Source organism: Malania oleifera, chromosome 1 (genome assembly GCF_029873635.1).
Source record: "Malania oleifera isolate guangnan ecotype guangnan chromosome 1, ASM2987363v1, whole genome shotgun sequence".
Lineage (NCBI taxonomy): Eukaryota > Viridiplantae > Streptophyta > Magnoliopsida > Santalales > Ximeniaceae > Malania > Malania oleifera.
In genome coordinates, this window is record NC_080417.1 from 23,481,480 (window position 1) to 23,505,594 (window position 24,115).

Genomic DNA, 24,115 nt, shown 5'->3' on the forward strand with positions numbered 1-24,115 from the left:
TTTCATTTGAATTATTTTGTAATTTTATTATTTTGATAATATTTTTAATTATCATTTGGTTCAAAGCCAGAAATACATATTTGTTTAATGAAGTTTTTAATTTGTTTCAATTTTGAAAATATTATCCAAATTATAATCAAGCCCTTGCCATATCTAGTTATTATTATTATTATTATTATTATTTATTACATAGGAACTCCAGCCACCAACGAGCCCTTCGGATCCCTTGGTGTGACACCAAACTTACGGATCAGTGTCCTTCCCGCCCTAGGTCACGTTGATCAGGGTAAAGTCCCGGTGTGGACACGACTTCCATGCACTAGTTGGACGTTCAACCAACTCGACTTCCAAGACACATCTCCATTACCATCCATGGTCTTCACTAGTTCATAGAGAACTCTCACCATTCACAGTCCCCGTTGACTCATAGAGCGAACTCTCACCATCCACGGTCCCTACTGGCTCATAGAGTAAACTCTCACAATCTACAGGTATTGCTGGTTTCGTTAGTGTATCTACCTAGAATTGAATTCCCAATGCTCATTCTTACATGCTGATGCATTTTCACCGCATCATGTCCGTGGAGGCAATTTGTACCATTAAGTATCAAATACAATTGTACAAATTTATTCAGTACTTGATAGAAGGATCATGAAATTGGTAAATGGGTTGGATCCTCAATGGATGGGACTAAAATAGACTGGGCGAGTAACACATACATTTTAATTCGTCCAACTAAATAATAGGCTAGAAATAGGTTTCTATTAATAAATATATAATAATTTTATACTTATAGATTTATTTATTTATTTATTGAAGATGATGGTATGTGACGTTGCATTTGAGAGCATAGATTTCATATCTTAAATTTGAATTTGGGTGAATTTAAACAAATGCAATTTTATATTACTTCTTATTTAAATCCAAGATCTCTCCAAATATAGGGTGAAACTTTTTGGTAAGATCTCTCTTTTATCTTTTTCTACATAAATATCAGACCATAATCTCAAATGGAAAGGAGAAGTCTCAAAACACAACTTCTGATATTTTAGTTACAAGAGAAAAATAACACGTAATTATTAATTGTCGGAAGCTAGATGTGGAACTAAAAGGACAAGAAGAAAGGAATGAAAGGTTGAAATTGAAAATCAAAACCTAAATAGTAATAACCTAAGTAAAAGCGATGTTGTTGCTGCTGCTAAATTAGGAGTGACAAAACGAGTCGAAACATGACGGGTGATCCGTGACCCGCTCATTTAAACCGAATTTGAGTTTAATACAAACTAACCTGTTTATAAACGGGTCAACTTGGATGCAACCCGTTTATTAAATTGATTAGGCGGGGTTCGAGTCTGGGTGACCCATTTATGACCTGTTTAAAAATAAACTAAATAAGTTTTTATTTTTTTAATATGTCATTTTAGATGGAATGTTTAAAAATTTTTAAAAAAGAATAAAATTATATTTTTTATACGAGTGATTTATTTATGACTCGTTTATTGAACAGATAGGTTTGAGTTTATATAATAGTCACCTGTTAATAAACGGATTAACCCGAACCCGAACACGTTTAACCCTGACCCGTTTATGATCGATCTGAATCCGATCCGTTAACCCGTTTTGCTATCCCTATGCAGAATAGAGTGGATTTTTGTGGCTATAAATTATTTAGAAGGTGTAGACTATTGCTAAACATATAATTCAAGAAATATGAAACTTAGCTCATTGAACCTAATAAAAACGAGTTGCAATCTTAAAGTGAAATCCAATTTAAATGGACAGAATAAGGGAAACATTTGGAAGAAACCCATCGTTCCAAGATGCCAACAAAACACGATCTCCCCTAAAATCGCGTTTGCAAAAAACACTTCCACTCTAGTTTCCTAGAATTGATTGGAGAGCCATCTACATTTGGACTGGAAGGAGTTAGCAGTCGAAGGCACTGCGCTCCATTTTCGCCTATCAGAAATAGACTAGGTGACTTAACTGATACATCTTCTCCACAGATCACCCAAAGTTCTAGGGTTTCATCTGCTAAATCAATTCCGATCGGATCTCCATCGTTTAATCATCAAGTTCTGCTGCTCTTTCTAACCCCGTCAGTCTTTTCTCAACATCCACCATGAACTGTGAAGTTTGCCAACTTAAAGAACTGGTTGGCTTCCTTACGCGCTGTAAATCGATTCTTTTTTACTCTATATTGCTTCATTGTAATGTTGTGATGTCGATTTTATGTAGGAAGTGGAACACTTCGAGATACGGGAGGTTCTACGCTGTGAGTTATCTAAAAAAATACCCTTTCTAAAAACAAGCTATCCCAAAAATATCACTCATAGATTTTGTTTGTGACATGTTACGTAGACATTCTGCACTTTGACATATTAAGTCATCCCAGAAACACTAATTTATGTTTCTCTCTCCTAATTTAATACGGTTCGTGTAGAATTTTGATGGGAATTGTTCATTCGTTTATTTGATGGCTGAAACTGAAGTCCAGTATTGCGATAATAAATTTTAAGTACAGTACTTGAATTTATTCTCTTTGCTGCTTGTTTGCCATCAGAGTAACCTCAGTAGCTGTTAGTGCCGTCAGGTTGCCAACCTCTCAATGATGGTTGGAGATCTTTAACCTTCCATGTTCTAATCATAGGCAACTGCCACGAAAAAATGAAGAGTTATTAATATTTTGATTGATATTATGCTCACTCTGCTGCACTTTTTTTTTTCCCTTTTAATTGATGACTTCTTATTCTGTTTGTTTGATTGTTTGCTTCTGTTAGAAGGGATCGATTATGCAGTGGGATGGATAAGCAATGCCTTTTCACTGCATTGGCCAGAGTGCTAGTCTACCCAAGATGTAGATGTAGAATCCACTCAACTTTCTTTTTTTGAGAGATGCGGTTTAGCATCCCAGTTGGATGGCTATAAAAGTTGGGCTACCCGTGTGGTGACAAGTAATTTTCTAGAATTGGAATTGAAGTCTTAGTAGAGCACTGAAGACAGTGATGCTAAGAATAGCTTAGGCAGTTGTTTGTTTCTTTGTTTCTTTTGTTTTTCTATTTTGTAATCTAAAATAAATTGAAAATTAAATGTTAAAAAATTCAACACTTAAGAGTGAGAGATGGTGAAGGGAAGAAAGAAGAAGAGAAAGCCCAGTGGTAGTTTCCTGGAGCATATGTATAGCTCCTGGTTTTCCCTCTTATATATCAACAATAAAAAAAGATATAAGGACGAAAATATCCTCAGTCACACCACCTAATTACTAAAATAATATACTCTTTTAGTACTCCCCCTTGAAGTTGGAGGTGCATAAATATGACTAACCTCAACTTGGTTCAATTGTTAACAAGGAAGGCTTAAATAAACCTTTTGTGAAAACATCGCCCAACTGATCCACAAATTTCATAAAAGGAGTCCTCACAACCTTCAACAAAACATCCCTCTTAAAAGGATATTTAACTTCAACGTGCTTTATCTTCTTATGAAACACTAGGCTGCTAGCAATATAAATGGCTGCTTGATTATTACAAAAAAGTATCTATTGACTCCATTACCAAGGATCCCATCTTTGACATAGGAGACTTCACTGCATATGCTCATTCATAGTATGATCCATAGCTTGGTATTTTGCTTCATCTCTAGATGCTGCAGCTGCTACGATAGTTTGTTTCTTATTAGGCCAGGTAATAAGATTATCTCTCACAAATCTACAATATCCAGTATACTTTTGATCATCAACAAAGCCATCACAATCTCATGGATTCTATTACTTTTATACTTCAAAACTTAGTCAGGAGGTCCTTTGAGATACTGCGGAGTACTACAAAATACATCTCATTTTGGTTGGGATTTTTTATAAATTGATTCATTGACCCCATAGCAAAGGATATCTCAAGTCCAATATCAATTTTCCAACCAATTGCTTATGTCTATGTTTTTCTTCAAAGTCTAGCTTGACATCCATAGACAACTTCATGTTGGAAACTTAGAAACCATAAAAGTATCAACTAGTTTACCTCCCAACGTACGAGTCTCACTTAACAAGTCTATGGTATATTTTCGTTGAGATAGTTTCAACCCTTTCTTACACCGTTCAATCTCAATACCAAGAAAGTGATGCAGAATACCCAACCTTCTTTTTAAATTTTTCTTGAAGCCACTGGTTGGCAACTGCAATCTCGCTTTGGCCAGAACATAGATTGCTAGAAGTACCACACCTCTCGTTTTTTAGGACAAAAATCAATTGATTATGGTAGCACTGGATAAAGCCAAACGCAAAGACCACCATATTAAATTTGTCAATCAGTCTCAAGGGGATTTATCAAGACCATAAATGACCTTATGCAATCTACATACCTTACCCTCCTCCCCTCATGGTCTTAAATTTTCACAAAATTATTGAAATTTCTATGGAATTTTCATAATTTCCATTGGAATTTCTTCTTTCCATTACCCTTGAAATTGAAATGGCAATCGATGTCCTTCTTACAAAATTTCTGTTGAAGTTTCAGCTAATTATAAAATTTTTATCAAAATCTCGAAATTTTAGCTAAACTTGTTAGGAATTTTAACTATAAATGAAATTTCCTTGGGATTCAAATATGAAATTTAAACACAAAGTGTAAATTCTCTCTCATTTTATCTTATTTTTTATTATAAGGGTTTTTGAAATTATATGAAAAATTGAACTTAGATACTGGCAACAACGTTTTATTTAACTAGCGATGCCTAAATTACCTTCGTTTGTATAATAAATAATATTTTTTAATTGATTAAAGAATTTCATTTATATTAACTAATCATGTTTAATATGATTATTTTATTACAACTATTGCTCCTCATACACAAGATATCTATTATTGATGTATTTAATTTATAATTTTTTATTTCTAAAACTTGCATTGTTATGTTTGTTAACCATTTCCAAAGTTTCATAAAAGAATTCCATTCTTTACTTCTTTTTTCCATCATTAAAAAAAAAAAAAATTTGAAATCAAAATCAAAATTTATGTATTTTTAAGCTTCAAAATTTTAGTTGAATTTAAAATTTAAGACTTTGCCACCCCTTGAGATACATTGGAGGTTGCTCCATGTATACCTCTTCCAGCAAATCTCCACACAAGAAGTCATTCTTCACATCGAACTAGCATATGGGCCAATCAAAATCAAAACGCTAATAGAATTTAGTTGAGCCATAGGAGAGAAGATCTTAATATTATCAATATCATATGATTAGGTGTACCCATTGGCAATCAATCAAGCCTTAAGCTATTTGATAGAGCCTACAGGAAGATATTTGATGTTATAGGACCAATAACGCCTAACCAACTCTTTACTAGGACCCAACCCCTAGGAGGAAGATTTGCCAAGCTTCATTTCCTTGAGTGGTCAAGGCATCCATTTTTATGTCCTCTTGCTTCCACCCAAGCTTAGCAAGCACTTCAACGTGTGAAGGATGGATAGAAATAAAGGAAGTATATAAGGCAAAAGAACACGTAGTACTATGAATTTGATTCATTGAATAATTGAAACACATAATGAATGACAGGCCTTTGGAGTACTCGCTCAAGTACATCTCCAATGAGCAATAAACATATCTAAGTCATGTTGGGATGGGACAAGAAGTTGAGTCAAAATAGTGATGAGCATATGTGGTGGTCACATGGTTGTATTGATGTTTGCACCTTTTTTCGCTGTTAATAAAGCCCTCTAGTTGACTTGGTCAGTAACTAGTGGATTCAAAAGAGGAGCATAACTTTTCTTGAGGGGGACAAGAGTTGGAATAGGAAGATATTAACTCATGGTGGGGTATCATAGATTGTTGGACTTGAAGTAGATTCATTCATGGAGGACTCGACAATAGAGAAACCAGGTGCCCCCTAAAGAAAGGTGACATTGGAACTAACATATATCCTGCAATTGTGGGGATCATAATTCATAACATCTATACTCTTTATGAGTTCTCAAGTGCCTAACAAGGACACATTTTAACAACACAAGGAGAGATCTTGTCTTTATTTGTTTGTGGAACATGAACAAAACATGTGCGCCTAAAGACATGAATCACAATCATATGGATGTTTCTGGGTACACAAAGGAAAAGGGAATTTGTCTCCCTAGAACATTGTACGGCATCTTGTTAGGTGGAAAACAGGTTGTAAGAAGAACATTAGTTCAAAAAGTTTTGAGAACATGCATATGAAGGAGCAGAGACGATCCTATGACAAGTAAATGTTATTTTTTTCATTTAGCTGCTCCACTGGAAGGGTATTTACACATGATGTTTGATGAACAATCCCTTTATACCCAAGTAAAAAGAAGGGTAAAAGATATTCACCTCCCCTGAGGTTTGATAAAAAGACAGAGACCTCCCCTGAGATTTCAAAAATGCTTCAGACCTCTCCTAAGGGCTGCCTAAAAGACACAAACTTCCCCTAAAAAAACTTGTCTTTTTTCCAAACTCAAGGGGAGGTTTGTGTCTTTTTCACAAATCTTAGGGGGTTCCCTGGGGTTTTGAAACCTCAGGAGAGGTGATTGTCTTTTTGCCAAACCTCAGGAGAGGTTAGTGTCTTTTGCCCTAAAAAGAATAAGGCGCATTTTGAACAAAATTCAAATGCATTATCGAATCCAAAAATTCGAATATCAACGCCTAGGTGAGTTATATTTTCAGTAAAATTGAGTAAATATATTGAGAAATAGATTCAAGTCAGAAACAAAAAATATCCACGAATGAATTTAAAATATTGATGACTAGCCAAATTATTGGGTCTACATGGACCCTAATTATCTAAATGAATAATAGAAAACAATGATTTATGATGATACTCAACTCTTGAATGAAAAAATACCCTAATATGCTTTCCTAATTGACACTCAGATTACTCAAAATGAGAAATAGACTTGGTCATGGAAAAAAAATAGATTCAAGTCAGAAACAAAAAATATCCACAAATGAATTTAAAATATTGATGACTAGCCAAATTATTGGGTCTACATGGACCCTAATTATCTAAATGAATAATAGAAAACAATGATTTATGATGATACTCAACTCTAGAATGAAAAAATGCCCTAATATGCTTTCCCAATTGACACTCAGATTACTCAAAATGAGAAATAGACTTGGTCATGGAAAAAAATATTGTAGTTTTTGAAGGGGTAGTTGTCCCAAATGAGCATGCCACTCATCTAATGAAACACCAAGAAAAAAACATGAGTAGAAATTAAAGAAGCATGGATTTATCACCACCATGATCGAAATAGTGCAGGTGATCATTCTCAAGCTCTCTACCAAACCTATTCTTGGTTTAGAGGTCTTGAATAACACAATGAGAAGGAAAGAAAGTTACAAAACAATTATGAGATTTAGTTAATTTTGTAACTGACAATAGATTTAAGGAAAATTTTGTTACATAAGATAGATGAAAACGGAATAGAAGGAAACAAAAGATCATTGCCGCAACTAGAATTGGTGTAACCAAACCATGAGTTCTAGTAACCTTAGACTGAAGTAGTGTGTTTTGAGGCTTAAAATAAATTAGTATGACCAATCATATGGGAAGAGGCACGGGAATCAATAAGCGAGCTTGAGCAAGATGGAGAGGCAAGAAGCTGGGATGTACTTGCATGGGCCAGAGTAGCATTAGATGTAGAAGGCTGAGTTTGGAGTTGTTGCATCATGCGATTAAGATTGTTGTACTCCTCTAGGGACACACGAGATAATTCAACTCTCTGGTGGAGTTGCGAGGTGCACTTGTGGTGTCGGCAATAGAATAACCCTTGGCAAGAGATTTATTAACTCAAGTTGGTTTTCCTTGGAGATCCCAACAATGATCAATTATGTCCTTGCTATAATGCATGTAAATGTGAGAATTGCAACAACAAACTCCTCGTATTGATGCACTACCTTGGCCAAGTCTGCCATCCGAAACTTGTTCTCATCTTCCAACACTTCCTCTACCACGGTTAGAGACCAAGGTTAAACTTTCATGAGATGAATCTTGAGAAGAAGACAGAGGGCCATCTCCGGTGATATATTGGATTCTAAGATATGTTTCATTCACGGGCAGTATGGATCCATTCTGCATGTTGCATCTTAATAATCTCAATGTGGGAACTAAGTTGTTGATAGATATGGAGATCCTCCCACATACCCTTCAAAGAGCTATAATACTCATTGATGGAGCTACCTTCTTGGTCATAGTTGAAAATTTTCTCACATAGGTTAAAAACACGAGTTTTATTTTTATCTTGTGAGAAGGTTTCATGAAGATCATCCATACAACCTTGGCTGTTCTGTGGAACATCATGTTCTCAGAAGTTCATGGTTCCATGCTATTCCACAACCATACAAGCAATGTGTCAGTCTCTTTCAGCTGATCTTCATAATCCTTGGAGTTTGGAGACAGAGGAGAATGCAGCTGTGACTTGGACTTCCCTTCTGCACATATATACTTATGCACTGCCTGTACCACAAGTAGTTGAAGGATCCAACCAATTTGATGGCTGTGATCTGTATGTTAATAGTTCAGTTAAGGCTCTTTATATAGAGGCCATCGGAAACGCCCCATTACACTACAATCATACACATTATTATCAGGAATGAACAACACACAGCAACAAAGCAGAACAGGCAGCACAGTCTAGCACAGATCAATATTCTAGATCTTCAAAGGTCTAGAACTTCAGCAAGTAGCTAAGGAACATGGAACTGAAGTTACTTTTTCCTAGGGGGAATCAAAGATATAAATAGTCTTTCACTCATCCTGTCAAAATTGGATTTGACATCAGAGAACAGTTCAGACCACACTTTGACCACACAGAACATGCCAGCCTACTATGAAGCACTTAAACAGCAGTGCAGCCACTCAACAACCAACCTGGCAGCAGCTAGAAGCATCGGCAGGCATGAAACAACATTACAACATCATACCAGTTTCACTAGTCAACCAGCAGTTGGAGGAAAAATCAGAACTGCAATCCACAAGAAACAGTAGGGTGTTTTCTACACAAGCAAACTACCACGAGCCACACCACACCACACCACAAGAGTGGCTGAAGGCTGAGGGGAGAAGGATAAGAAACCCTAAACTCTCAAACCAGAAAAAAGTCCCTAGTTTAAGAGTTGACAAGGTAGAGAAAAAGGAGAGGAAGAGAAGAGCTGTAACTGTGCCGGATTAGTCAGGCTTAAAAACTGTTCTGATTCCATGTTGTGATCTGAATAAATTGATGTTAAAAGTGTTAAAGATGGAGAAGAGAAGAAGAGACGAAGAATAAGCCTAGCCAGCAGTTTCCTGGAGCATACGTACAGCTCCAGGTCTGTGCTCATATATGATAAAAAAGAGACAAGGACAAAGTACCCCACTCGCACAAAAATAACATATTCTATTTTAATCATTTTTTTGTTTGTTTGTCTATTTATTTTTTCTTTTTGGGTACTTTTGTCTGGGCAATGGTGCATTTCCCACTTCATGTATGATTTCTCTTATAATGAGGTTGAAGTGCTAAAACAAAACTAGTTTGTTGAGAAATGTACTTCATTATATACAAAGGATGGTGTTAGCTTCTTTTTTGAGTGCCTGGTATATCTGTTATAAACTATATCATATATGTGTTTGCTTGTTTATATTGTATCTTAGATATTGGAAAATCTACAAAAATAAAAAAGGAGAAAAGTGGAGACTAAAGTATTAGCTTGTGGTTGGCAGTTTTCTCCTTGTATGGAAGGGTCTAGATTCATGTCTCCTTGCTAGTTTTAAGGGGATTAAATTTAAAAGAGCTTGGACTACATCCCACGCAATGCAAATAATTTAATATGTGACTGAGGTGGATGAGTGTATCCCCTCTGGCCTTTGTTGATTCGTACATTATGAGGGCAGGACTGTGAGACGCCTATTTAAGGAGAGTTGCTTGGCTTGCTCAATGTCCACTCAATAGTGTTAAAGCTTTGTTAGTTATAAGTTATAAATTTATATTCCTTCTTAATTTCTGCATCAATTTTGAATTGACAGCTTTGTATTTCATTTGCTTAAATTTTAATTTATATCCTGCTTTTTGTTTCTGCTTGAGCTAACAACTTGTTGAAAATGGTGCAGGCATACTACACACGATTGTGTTTCATAGGGCTTTAGGTCTTGTGCGGCCCAAAGACATTGATTTGGAACTTTTTGACATTACATATGTAAGAGCGATTCACTATTTTTGGAATTGGTGTACACTCTCATCCGTTGAAGGCATTTAATTTTTCATGAAGTGTGAAAGAAGTACTTCAGTTAGTCTTAATTGAGAGTCTCTTTGCGTTTTAAATGCAGAAGAAAATCTATTAAATTTGGCATATGAGTTTTTTAGTGGAATGTGTTGGTTATCTGCAAATTCCTTTTTGGGCATGCACTAGAATTGGGAAATGAATTTGCATGTGATTCCTCAGTTTCTTACAACAAGGCAAAACTCTTTAATTTATTGTTGATTTCAACTACCTTAAAAGATAATCTTAATACCTGTAGGCAAGTGCATAATTTGCAAATTTGTTATATGGGGAAAAGAAATTTGCAAAGATGCAAATTTGGCCAAAGAAGCAAGGTTTATGTGGTTCATGCAATAGTAAAACCCCACATCATACATACTGTGGGACCCTAAGATGTGTGGCTCTTTATAAAGCCAGGGAAGATGAGTATGCAATGAAAGGGACAACTCTCCTTCTTAAGCATGATTTGTTTTTAACATGAAGCATCTTGTGAAGAATGTAATACTGATGCCTGCAGTTTTTACAATTCTGAAACATGTCTCAAGAATGATTGATATGGTCTGGATTACATTACTTGTATTACTTGACTCAATGGCTTTATGCATCTGTTTGACATTTGAAACTTGCATTTTCTTGTTATCTTACTTTGATCAGATTGTTGAACGCAAATAGAGCATAAAGTCCAACTGGAGTGTAGTGGAAATGTACTCATTGAAATATGTGTTTTCTTCTTATATTATTTGGAATGGATTGTTAAAAGCAAATAGAACTTATAGTCTGAATGGAATGTGGAGGAAGCTTATGCATGAACTGTGTGTCAAGTTGTGATTTTTTTCTATTAGAAATGTATGCCTACTTGCATTTAAAATCTGAATAAGAAAACTGTGGAGGTTTGTCTCTTTTCTATGGTTGCTTGACTGAAATAATGCAAAGACTGAAAAGCTTTTGTTTTAACTTTGAGTCTTTTCATTGTTCTTAGAGCAGCTTGTAGATTCCAATAATATTTTGATTTGTTGTGGTGTTTTTTTTATTTTTTTTAAATTTTTTTCCTTCTTTCTTCTTTTTCCTCTTTTTTTTTAATAAAATCATTCTCTCGATTGTTAACAGTGTAATATTCTCTATTTTACTTCACCCTTAGAAATGATTAATGGCAACATATGCTAATGTTGGCAATTGGCATTGGAAGTCCGAAACCTTAGGGTCTATTTGTTATCGTTGTTGTTTTCTGTTTTCGGTTTCTGTTTCTTCATAGTTAAGAAATAGATTATAAAAACACATATGTTTTTGTTGTCAATTTTCTATTTTTGTTGTTAGTTTTCAGCTATTTGCCAAAAAACTGAAAACCAAATTTTATGGTTGTCAGTTGTTTTGGCAACCTGTTGCCAGAAATTTTTGATATCTAGAAATAATTTTTTTTGGATTAAATTATTCATTTTTTACACTTTTAAAATTAAAATCAAAATTAAATAATCATATGAATTTAAATATAATTAAAATAAAAATATATATAAATTTCAAAAAATAATAATAAAGCCAATTACAAAATTTTTACTATTTTTTAATTATCATGTCCAATAAAATTTTTATTATAATTTTATTTTAAAGTAATTTTTGAAAATAGAACAATTAAATAAAATCGTTATAAAATTTTTTATTTTTATTATAGCAATTTTTATGTGTATTATTTTGTAATTTTATTATTTTAATCATATTTTTATGATATTATTTAGTTTAAAGATGAAAATGAGCCTTTTTAAGTTTTTAATTTGTATTATTTTATAAATGTTAACCAAGTAGGTTGCTGGTTTCTAGTTTTTAATTTCTGTTTCTGGTTTTTGGTTTTTGTTTCTAGTTTTCATTTCTCTAATTTTTGATAGTGACACCAAGCGGTCCCTTGTGTACAGGTGCAATGTGGGGATCCGGAACTTGAGAAGAAGATAGATGAGAAGATTGAGCAGTTCATCAGTTGGGTGGAGAAACACCCAAACAAGAAAAGTCAGGTTATGGTTTGCCCTTGGCTTTAATATCATTTAATTTGGTTTATAGGTTGTATTATTGTTATTATTATCATCTTGTATGTGTGCGTGCAAAGTTGTACCAGTACCATAAATGCTGTAAATGTTAATTGTAGAAGCTGCATGTGCTACACTGCATGGAAATATCCTTTTTGGATTTTTATTGAATGCCCCTTCTCCATCACCACCTCATAGGGCCGAACCCTTTTTTTTTTTCGGTGCATAGCGAATACCTAATGTTATTTAGTGCTAGTGTTGGTTTATGCGGTTAACCAGCTAGTTGACAGCTGTGGTTCCTTAGTTGGTATCTGGTATGTAGCTGAAGTAACTTAGTGATCACAATGATAAGGAATTTATTCTACTGAAGCCAAGTAATCCTAAATTATAATATACTTCACTGGATAGGTCGAAAGTTTTGTCCACTTGCCTGTCATTGGAAGTTCCAAGGACCAGCCTTTATATTTTGGAAGGCGCTTTCATCACTGCTTTGGCCATATTTCATTTCCCCAGACTTTGATAATACTTAACCCAATTTACTCTATCATCTTACACATTTTGAATTCTCAAATTGTTCTATCATTTTTATTGGATTTTAATGATGCAGATCTGTTTATCTTTCTATGAAGTGAAAAACAAACAAGCGTCGTGGTTTAACAAAACTGAACGCCTATATTGGGAGCAGTGGTATATCAATTTGAATGTTGCGCAGCACACTAAAGCAAATTCTAGCAAGTCTCATAATTCCAAAATTGTTGTAGATCCAGGGGGTACGATCAATTCTTTGCATTTTGTGGATGATTTAGCAATATTACTCTTTTTAAATGCAAATAGAGTCCCCTGTTCAAAATTCTTTCTCTATCAACGTTTGCAGATAGTGTCATGGAGCAGAGAAGTGCTCGCAGGGCATCACTTGAAGCATCTCTTCGTGAGGTTCTCTTTCAGATAATAAAATTTGTGAATGAGAAAAAGGATCACATTCCGCCTATACCAAGCCTGGAGGGTATCTCATTTCCCTATGAAATCACCATTCCAAGGTGAGCCTTTTGATCCTTTTAACCCAACCTGGTGATGCTGCGGTGATGCTGCTTTATTATAATTTCAGTTGTATCAACTATTATACCTGTTTCTTTGAAGGAGATTGTCATTGCTTGCTTTTTGTCAAGGATACTTCCTATCCTTTTGTTGGGTGAAAGAAGACAGTTCTTTACTTCTTATTAAAATGGTTGTGGCCTTTCTATTTTTTTAAAATGGAATTTAAGCTAGTACGTGGGCAACATTTTACCTGTCTTTGGCAAGACATGGCCATTAATATTTTGTTATAAATTGTTGGCAGTATAATTTTTTCCCTTGGCTAGTTGGCTTTCTTTGGATTACCTTGGGGGAATGACTGTGTTGTGTTGTGAGTAAAATATGATTGTCCCTGAAGTGATAATATTGGGAGTTTTTGAAAAGAAATTGGTATCTAGTACTAATATTTATGTTATCAGTCTTTCATATGTACTGTAGATTAGTACTTGTTAGAGAATAGTTGGATGAGAGAGAAATATGTTCTCTTTCACTATAGGCTTGTATTAAGGCATATTTTTTTGCATTAGTTATAGATGAACTTACCAGAGATATTTTTAGAGTATAGTCCTGATGATGTGTGTGATTTATTGATGATGTTGTGCAAGTTGATGAGATGAGTGGATCAATTTTGAATTAGTTAAGATTGTACTAGTGGATAAAGGACAGCCCGGTGCACAAAGCTCCCGCATATGCGGGGTATGGGGAAGGGGTAGACCACAATGGGTCTATAGTACGCTGCCTTACCTTGCGTTTTTGCAAGAGGCTGTTTCCATGCCTCGGACCTATGACCTCTAGGTCACACAGCGACAACCTTATCATTGTGCCTAAGCTCCCCTTCAAGATTGTGCTAGTGGATCAATTTTAAAAATTCTAGAATAAGCAAGTGATGTAGAACAGTAAAATGTTTATAGGGAAAGAGAAAAATTATGGAGAGAATGAAAGAATAGTGGGAAGAAGACGAAGGAAGATTAGAGAGGATAAAGGAGATATGACAAACAACAATGAGAAGGGCAGTATCCTCTTTCGCCGTTCTGCTTAATTTAGGGCAGTATCCTCTGACACTGGAGGGTTGTCAATTCTGTACTCACTATCAAAGTCCAAGTTATTTTATGTTTTTCCTACCCCATTAATTAGCTCACTCCTTAGTACTGTTTTATTTGCCCTACATAGCAAGTGCCAAAACCATCTTACTCGCCCATCCCTTAACTTATTTCTACAGGTGCTATGCCTGACTTACCTCAAATATATTCTTTCCTTAATTTATCTTTTAGAGTTGCACCACTCATCAACCTTAGCATTCTCATCTACAAAGAGGAAAATCACATGTTAACTTTCTACTTCAAATTCACAAGAAACTGTCCTTGCATGAAATTCACACAAAATGACTAAAACTTAATGACAGATAAACCTCAGCCAAAAGACATCTATTTACAAACAAACTCCACATTCACATAAACCTAACTACTAATCAAACTAAACACAGTTGGATTTTGGACCAAACAACTCCTTTGAACCTATTCTTCAAAATTGGTGTCCAAGTTGGGTCAAAACAATCTATCCAATAACACACTTATCATCTTGCATCAATTCCCTGCTGTTTGAAAATAACTTTACTCTGTCAAGTTGGAGGAAACATGAAGGAGTCCATTGTTGCAAAGGGAATTGTTGTGCTTCATGACAAAGGAACAAATAATGTGCTTCAATTTGGTGAGTGGAAGAGCTTGAGATGGCATCAACTAATAACTCTTCTTGTTGATAGAGAAGGTATGTGAATTTTTATAAACCCTCTTATTGAACAGTCATGAATGTCCCAAAAAATGTTGGTAAATCTTGAAGGACGTTACACTGCACAATCTCCATAATTGAACCAGTCTTGAAAGTAAGCAAGCAAGTGAAGCAACAATCATGGACCTTCAAGTTGGTGTTGTTTATCCAGGCAATCTTGCTTGTATGATTAGGATGTTCAACCTTGAATCCAACTTCCTTGCAGTTTAGAAAGTAGAAACTACATCTTTAAGGCCAGCTAGATCAATAATCATAGTGCAAAGTTGCTTGTAACAAATCACCTTATTTTTAAAAAATGCTGGTTCATCTCCAATTTTCATTTCCTTCAACTTTGTGAAAAGAAAGAATAGGTTGAAGTATTAAATAATCTCCCACGTTGCCATCTTCAATTGGGACTTCTATCTTAGCTTCAAAAACTTGATTAGCATTGTCCTCAAGCTTCAATAACTTGGTTAGCATTGTCCTCATCTTCTTTTTCTGCAATTGATGTGACTTAATTAGGACATTGTGCAGCTTGATGCTGAAAACCTTGACGCGAATTTCCGGAGGGACCTTATAAGTCTTGAAATGCTTAGGGGTCTTCAAGGAATAGTGGCCTGAACTCATTCGCCCAACTACTCAATTGACTTCTCCTGCACTCCACCAGTAGTCTTCTCAAATCAAGGGCTACAGGATTATGCGGCAAATCCTCTATCTGAGTGGCATCTCCAAGTGAAATGAGACAACAGACAGCTAGCTTGCAAGTGATTACTGGTATCAACCTTTTCTTGTACAAAGCAATCATCACATCCTCTTTCCACTTTATGTTACATAAGTAGCTGAATGGTAGAACCTAGCATAATCAGCCATACAATGATCCCTTCGCCATTTGGGGTGTTAATTTACCTACTAAAATATCACTCGTTTCCACCCAAGATCCCGGCTTAACAATTTCATTTTATCTAGTTCAAGTGGTGGCATAGCATAGAATCTTCTAAAATAAATGAGATACAATGTCTTACCTTCTTGCTTCAAATCTCATAAAGTTGTAGATGAACACACAGCTGGTGGTTGGGACTCTTGAGGTACAAATTGTTTCTGCATGGTTGCCTTGTCTTATCCCATGTTTTAATCTCACCATATCTTCTCCTTCTAAAGACCTCTTGTTCTTTAAGCCACCAAATTCGAGATTTTCTCTTCAATTTAGACTCAGCCAAATATAACTTTCAAGCTTCATTCATGTCATACCATTAAAATAGTTACCAAAGTATACACCCAATTATCCAGTTCATTAGAAAACCATCTCCACTACAACTGAAACTTTCAATTTGGTTCCCCTATTCCAATGGTCGTTTCGGTCATTATAGAGCTGAAAAGTGTGGGGCACAACAGCACTCAACCTCTTGCCTGTTTGTTAGGACAATAAATCAGCCTCTTCCCATGTCTACAACTTCAGTTGTTAGCCTGTTCAAAGTATTAGTAGTTGTCTCCAAATCTATTTTCACGTTGTGTTCCCTATTGGATTGTAATTCCACCTTTTCAAACAATTCAATTTTAGTTACAATCTTTTATATATATAATTATATAAATGTGTAAATAAGAAGAGAATGTGGTCTGAATCTGCACATAATTCAGGGGCAGTTTACAGTTTGGGTAGGATGATGAAGTGGCAGGTCTGCTGATGTGTCAAGTCTGCTGACATGTTGAATGATTTTGCTGAAGGTGATGCTTGTTTGGCAGTTTAGGTAGAATTGTGGGCTGGATTGAATACTGTTCAAGAAAACAAAAGGGGTTGAGTCCTTGGGTTGTTTGATGTTAAAACTCATGGGGTCGGGTTTGTTTTAAAAAAGAGGCCTGAGCCTTCCTTTTTCCTGTGGTATTTGTTGGGCTGGACTCTGATGGGTTATTAATGCAAGTATGGGTTTGGCTAGGTTTTCTGGGAAAAAATGTAGCTAAAAAGCAAAAGGGTAGAAACAAAAAAGAGAAGGAACCTGGGAAATATGCTGCTTCCACTTGCTGGTGCATGAGCCACCGCTGGAAACTTTCAAATGATGATTTTCCAGCTGAAGGCAGATCTGGGGATGGCGATCCTGTTGGTACAGCGGTGTGTCAAGAAAAGACCAAAAGATTTGAGATTTCAAGGGGCGACAGCTGGATATAAAATTTTGGGGATCTCCCATTTGGCGCACTCTGTTTCTGATGGTAGTGATGGTGTTGCAAAAATTTTCTGGCATTTTGGTGTTTGAAAATGAGGCTAGTGATAGTAATTTTCTGAAGAACTTGCAGCTGCAGGGTGTGAGTCTGCCTCTGCGAGTTCTATATGAGCTTTGCTGGGCTTTGATTGATGGGATTTTAGTATGAATTGCAGCAATTGGAACTTGTGGAAGTAAATTGCAGTCTGCGCACTGTGGTTGTGGTTTGAGTTTTGGGATGATTTTTCGATGGAGATTGCTATGGCAGGAGCGAATGAGGTTTGCTGTGATACTAAATGATGCAAACAGTGAAGGGTTTTTTTGAGGAAAGAGTGAAATTAGGGATAGAGTTTTGGGATGATTTTTTGATGGAGATTGCTATGGCAGGAATGAATGAGGCTTGCTGTGATACTAAATGATGCAAACAGTGAGGGGTTTTTTGGGGAAAGAGTGAAATTAGGGATAGAGAAGTAGTAGTTAGAAGAAGGGAGAAGAGAGGAGGAAGGAGATATAGGAGGAAAATCACATGTTAGTTTCGAGCTTCAAATTCATAGAAAACTGTCTTTACACGATGTTCACACACTAATTTATTGACAATATTAAAAATATAAGAGATATATGAATAAACTCCTAAAGACATCTATTTATAAACAAACCCCTCAGCTATAAGCATGACTAGTTGGGTTTAGGAGCCAACAATCCTTTGACACTATTCTTTGTGGTTGACCTCCAATCTCAAAATAATCCTTCCAATAACCCCTTTTTTGTGCTACATCAGCAGGACTAAGTCAAATTATATGGAATGTAAATTTTGTAATAATTGACGAGGAAATAATGAAATAGATAACATAAATGCTATTCCTAGAAATGATCCATTTTGTTACTTAGGATGACTTGTTTATCAGAATGGAGAGATTAAGGACATTATGCATAGACTAGTTGGATAAATATAGGATGGTTAAAAGGGAGAAGTGCAACCTGACTGTAAGGCTGGCCATCTAAAATTAGGAAAAGCATATTTAAAGGATCAAAATTATGATGTTGAAGTGAGATCCTCGGAATTTTTGAGTCTGGCCATTGCCCCATTATCAATTGTTTGTTTCTATCAAGCTGTTCTTGGAGTGTAGCTTCTCCTATCTCGGCCTTGCTACATGTTTCATCATTTTTCCATAGGCACTAGGCAATGGCAAACTTGCCCATTAGCCTCTCTGAAATCCTCTTCTTGGCTCATCCTCTATGGAATTCTGGAGCATGTGAGTGCACTTTTGACCTTTATATGCCTCACTTTTCAACCCCCACAAAATATGGCATTGGGATTTTTATTTTTGCAGGCAAGTCTCTTATTTTTCGCTTTCAGACAAATCTACCTCTTGAGTTGCTCACATTTCAGCTAAACGGTCGTCTTCTGGGGTTTCACTGATTCTTGGCATGCAGAAGCCTTTTGACTCTCTTAGCATGCTAAATTGGTTAGCCTCAGAGGCATAATCTGCCGATCCTCTCTACTTTTTTTTTCGCTGTCATCACATTCCTTTATATGGGGAACTCAGTTTTGTTGGCAAACTTGTGCTAATTTAGACTGTGTCATGGGAATAAATCGTTTGGAGCCAAACTGCCTCCTAACCATTGCAGGCATGTAACTGAAGTTCTCCCCAAGGTCTTAGGAGGGGCATCCATGGATATCTTCTGCATCAGTAAAGGAATTTATCGTGAGACAGTGAGACACCCAGGGAGCCCTCCATGCCATCTGCTGTGGTCCATCTTTCAATTGGAGATTGGTGCTGGCCAATTTCAAAGAAAAATCTGAGATTGGCGTTTCATCAATCCTGCATTGACCTGGGCATTGGCTTTTCAGGCACTTGAAATGAAACTTCATCCAAATGTTTAGTAGCAGGAAGTAACCATGGAAAGGACCTTCTCTTTTGACTTGACAGAAATTCAAAGATCAGATTGGCTTTGCAGGTGTAGCTTGGATCCGGTTGACTTCATGCTTAATCTGTTCGAAGAGTTCACAACTGTTACATTGGTGTGACCTGAAGTCTGGAAAGAGAACTAGTCCATAAACTGCTGAAGCCATGACCATTGGAGATCTGTCCATACTCATGTTGCTGCTTTGTAAACTTTGTCAAGAAGAATTCTTTGATCACTGTCATTCCTTCACCCTTGTCTTTCACATCATGTTCTAAAACTTTTATAGAACCTCATTAATTTGGCCAATCTATTCTTAAAAATGCTATTGGTTCGTGGAGGTAAATCAGGAAAAGGTGAAAGAATTCGCAGAAGTGCATTGTAATCCTTGGTTGTGGGGACCATATTGACCTTGTTGAAAGTATACCGTCGGACTGCAGGTCCAGAATTGAATCATGGCTTGAATAATTGACTTTTCTATTGGCACATAGATAAGCAATGCAGTAGGACCATACTTGCTAAAAACTGTATGATATCAACATATTGCTCATAAACTAAGCTTTCTTCTCTTGAGGCCAATAGCAATTCTGTTTGAGGTACTTGCTAATAAACTGTGCAATATGTCAGTAATTGCTCATAAACTAAGCTTTCTTTTCTTGAGGCCAATAGTTACTCTGTTTAAGGTTTGAGCCAAACTCCTATCAGCAATTGAACAGTCATCCCTTTTCATAGAAAGCTTGTGAAAATTAATTTTGCATGTATGCCCCATTTTCTTTCGTTGTACTAGATTTAAAGAGTTAAGAGATAGTTGGTGGGTTCATTTTTGGTGAGATCTTTGGCTTGGAAAGCATTGTTTTTCTGTTGGTTTTCCTACTTTCTTTTGTTTTACTTTGTGTCGCCATGCACCCATTTCTTCCCATCTCATTTTTTTTTTATTTTTGATGTGATATTATTTCTTGGAATTTTTATTTTCAAAGGGATCTTAATGATAAGGAAGTTCAGGAGCTTTCTTTACTTACACTGTTACTTACACTGTTTTACTTTGGATGCTTTGGTGTTTTCTCTTGTAAACCTAATATTTCGTCTTGTTAATCATTTGTGAATAACTAGGATTCCTTCAAAGGTTTAGGTGTGGATGGCCGTTATTAGTAGAGTTAACATCAACAATCGGTTGCAGAAGACCTTAGGCTTTGTGTCTCCTGAAATGTGTGTGATGTGCTATGCTGGTGGTGAGACTTAAGCTCCTTTCTTTCTTCATTGATGTATGCCTTGGACTTCATGGGACAAGCTTTTTGGTTTTTTTTAGAGAATGTTGTATGTGCCCTACTTCTTTGGGGGCTTTTCTGATGATTGCCTTCAGAGGTTTTGGGAGGTGTAATGATGGCAGGACACTATGGTGGTGTATAGTATTTGCCACCTTTTGGGCGCTTCGATTGGGGAAAAATGCTAATATTTTTGTGCATTTTACTTTGTCAATTGATTTTTTTTGGATTGGATTTCCTTTTTCATGCTTCATTGTGGGTTTTTGGTTAGTTTGCTTTGGCAATGTGGGTTTCTTTGATAGTCAGCGAGATTGTTCAGCATTGTCAGCCTGAACTTATCTTTGCTTTTCTTCTTAGCCAGAATCTATTTTTTTTATGTTTTTGTTTTGTTTAGGAGGATTTCTTACCGTGTATATTCTTTCTTCTTGTAATAAAGTTTCTTTTTTATTTTTTTATTTTTTGGCCTAGTGATGTGTCAAAGATGTCCAGAAATTTAATGAATGAAAATTAAAATTATTAGGATTGTTTTGGGGTGTTGGGACTAGAAAATTCAAAACTGCAAATTAAAAAATATGAGGACTATCACAGGAGTGTGTAGAGAGTCCAATAAGCATGATTAATTAACTACTAAAAATTCAAGGTTAGAATTTTTGATTAACCAACAACTAATAACCTAAAATACTAGAAACCCTAGGATGATGATGGTTGGAAGTTCACTTAAGTAAATGGGATTGGTGGTGTACATCAAAATAATCCTTAAGGCATTTCTAGGTATTTATTTTGATTATGATTTTTTTTTCTCTAATTATGTTTAGTCTATTTATAGTATTTGTTTCTATAATTGCTTTTTATAAAAATTTGAATAATCTGGTGATCCCAGGGAGGTGCAGTAACAGCCCCTAAGGATGCTCCTAAGATGAGGGGATCTCTATAGACATTCAAATGTGATTTCCAGCAGGATAATAAAGTGAACTTATATTTAAATACTTGTTCAATTGAAGTTAACTGGTACTCTAAATGAAAATAGGGTTAAATTCATGGCTAATTTAGTCAATAGGGATAACTCCTAAGTTAATTTGTACTGTTTGAGAAATGGGCTTTGTGGGAGTGCTAATGCCTACTCAACATGTAATCATACGTCTGAATTTAGATTTTGAAAATGCCAATTGACCCTACCATTTAGTAGATTAGTTTTGGAGGGAGGGAAGCACACGTGTATTTGGTTAGCATCACTGCAGCCTCGGCCTGCTGATGGGGTGTGGTGAGGTCTGGGTTTAGGTGGTGTTGCTTGTGTTGATGATTTCCAATGAGCCAAATTTCAGTATCCAACCAACATTGACATTCCATGTGGCCATGCTTTTAACATGTTTGCAGTGCATTAGCAATGCAGGGTATTTTAAAGTGAGGATTTTTGGTTTGATAGGATTAAAAATATATGTAATATAATTTTAGCAACCCTGGACACACGAGTATGTATTGAATGTATGCTCGCAGTTAGCTTTGATTCAAGTAAACATCCCTAGTGCTTTGGTATTGTTTTCTTAATAAAGTTTTGTTGTTGTTGGTTTTACTGCCATTATTATTAGGGCCAGTAGAAGTTCTATTTCAACTACATGATCATACTGTGGTGGCTTTATTCAGTTCATCAGATTCGGCATTTGGGATGGAAATGATAAAGAGGATGCTCCAAACTGGGCACCCGACCATGCTAAGCTGATTCCCAGTGTCTGCAAGCCGATATGCTTCTTCAGTATCTTCAGAGGAAAATGTTCCCCCCTATCTTGGATGTGCCTGTGGGGCAGCTTGCTTGGTGACCTTGTACAGAAGATGGCTGTCGAGCTCTACTGTGGCTCATTTCTCTTAAAAGGAAGTGGGTGTTGTGCATATTTAATTACTTCAGCTTTGTAGATATTCTCATTTTGCTATCCTCATTCTCATCTATTATCTTTCCTTAATCCCCATCCCCCTCCCCCTTTTTAACTTAAATTGCACTGTATCACATTTTGCCGAAACTTATCAGCCAAGGGTCTGGGGTTTGCTTGTTGAGTTGAATGTCATATGTGTATGTGCTGAAACATTTGGATGCTGTTCCCACTTTTTCTTTTCGTTTTGTTTTTGCTTTTGCTTCAGGGAATTTCCTCCTCCTCCTCCCCCTTGTGGTCTCCAGTGCAGGTGATGCTTAGGCGTGTGTGTGGTCGTCCAGATCTGTGGGTTTAGAAGGGATTTGAAAGGGTTTCAGCAATATTATTTTTTTCTCAAAAATAAAACAAAGAAGATTAGGACTATGTGGGATGATTCAAAGGCATAAAAGAGAAGGCGGCTTTGCATAGGAAGAGTTTAAAAATATTTAACTCAAAACAAGTTGCATTGTAAAGTCAATGGATTGGGTAGTGTAATTTTTTGGTGGAAAATACACATGAAAGATTATTTAAATAATATTTTTGGCCCAATAGGATATGCAAAAATTGACAAAAGATTTTGCTGCTCTAACTCCATTTGCCTACGTATTTATTGTATGGCGTAGTTGGAGTCCAAATTTTTTTAAAAATTCTTTTAAAATGAAAGGACTTTATTAATTTAAATAAAAATAAAAAAATGGAAATTATTTATAGTTAAAATGTGGTATCGACATGCAAATTGACTGTTTAGCCCCTGTAATAAGTACTTTAAAGAAGTATTTATTTTAGTAAGTTATATCAATAAATACCGTTTAGTGCATACTTAAATAAGTATTTATTTTAAAATGTAATTTTCCAAACTAATTTTTTAATGAGAAAAAAAAAAGGATTTTTTTAAAGTGTTTTTCTAAAAAGTCTTATATAAAAAGTACTTATAAAAGGTAATTTAAGACTACTAATAGATAAGTATTTTTTTTCTGGTAACCGCTAAATGATCCCATGGCCTCATTTTTTTATTTTTTTATTTTTTGTCAATGGTGAAAGCTTTAATTTTTTTTTTCGTAAAACAAATAAAATTCTTTCAAATATATGCCGATCTTCTTTAACTTTTTTATCTTTCAAATATTGCAAATAAAAACTTTTCAAAAATGAATAAATATATTTTTGAGTAAAATATTTCCTTGAAAAAAAATTTAAGTGCATTTTTAAAAATAACTAAATACATTTTAACAAATAGATAAAATCTCTTTTAAAGAAAAAGCAAGACTCTTTCAGAGTTAAATAAATACATTTTTTTTTTCAAAAATAATACAAAGAAATTGGAGAATAAACAAATACAATATCACAAGTAAATAATAAATCAAATATTTTTCAAAACAAAATGAAGATGTTTTCAAAGAACAAAATAATACTTTTTTCAATAGATAAATGAAGATGTCTTTGTTGTAAATAAATATTTTTTAAAATAAATATATTTTAAATGATGAAAAAAAATACATTTTCAAAATAATAAATAAATATCTTCTCCCAATGATTATCAAATGAAGATTTTGAAGAATTTTGAGTCTTGTTTTACTTAGGAATTTTGAGTATGCTCAACACTCATTTTAATTCCTTCTAGCTAAATGGCACAAAAAAAAAAAAAACTATGAAATTTGGTGTCTCTACTTGTATTTTTTGGCTCTCTTTTGTATTTTGGAATGCACATAAACTAAATACATCACTTTGAGAAATGAAGATAATGATAAGCTTATAAGTAAGCGTGGGT

General features: G+C 35.2%; 1 protein-coding gene across 6 annotated transcripts; it reads left to right on the plus strand.

Moving 5' to 3' along the window:
- Window positions 1–1,767: 1,767 nt before the first annotated feature.
- On the plus strand, window positions 1,768–22,526 carry LOC131156381 (autophagy-related protein 101). 6 transcript variants are annotated; one of them, XM_058110021.1, is made up of 7 exons: window positions 1,768–2,155; window positions 2,239–2,275; window positions 10,095–10,180; window positions 12,148–12,243; window positions 12,863–13,025; window positions 13,130–13,292; window positions 22,091–22,526. In XM_058110021.1, exons 1-7 carry the CDS (start codon window positions 2,123–2,125, stop codon window positions 22,164–22,166), a joined length of 654 nt encoding a protein of 217 aa, XP_057966004.1. In that variant the 5' UTR covers window positions 1,768–2,122; the 3' UTR covers window positions 22,167–22,526. The 6 variants fall into 6 exon arrangements, with proteins under 6 accessions (XP_057966004.1, XP_057966031.1, XP_057966023.1 ...); XM_058110048.1 differs by lacking the exon at window positions 22,091–22,526 and adding an exon at window positions 20,298–20,902; XM_058110040.1 differs by having other exon boundaries at window positions 1,798–2,155; window positions 22,036–22,526.
- Window positions 22,527–24,115: the final 1,589 nt, after the last annotated feature.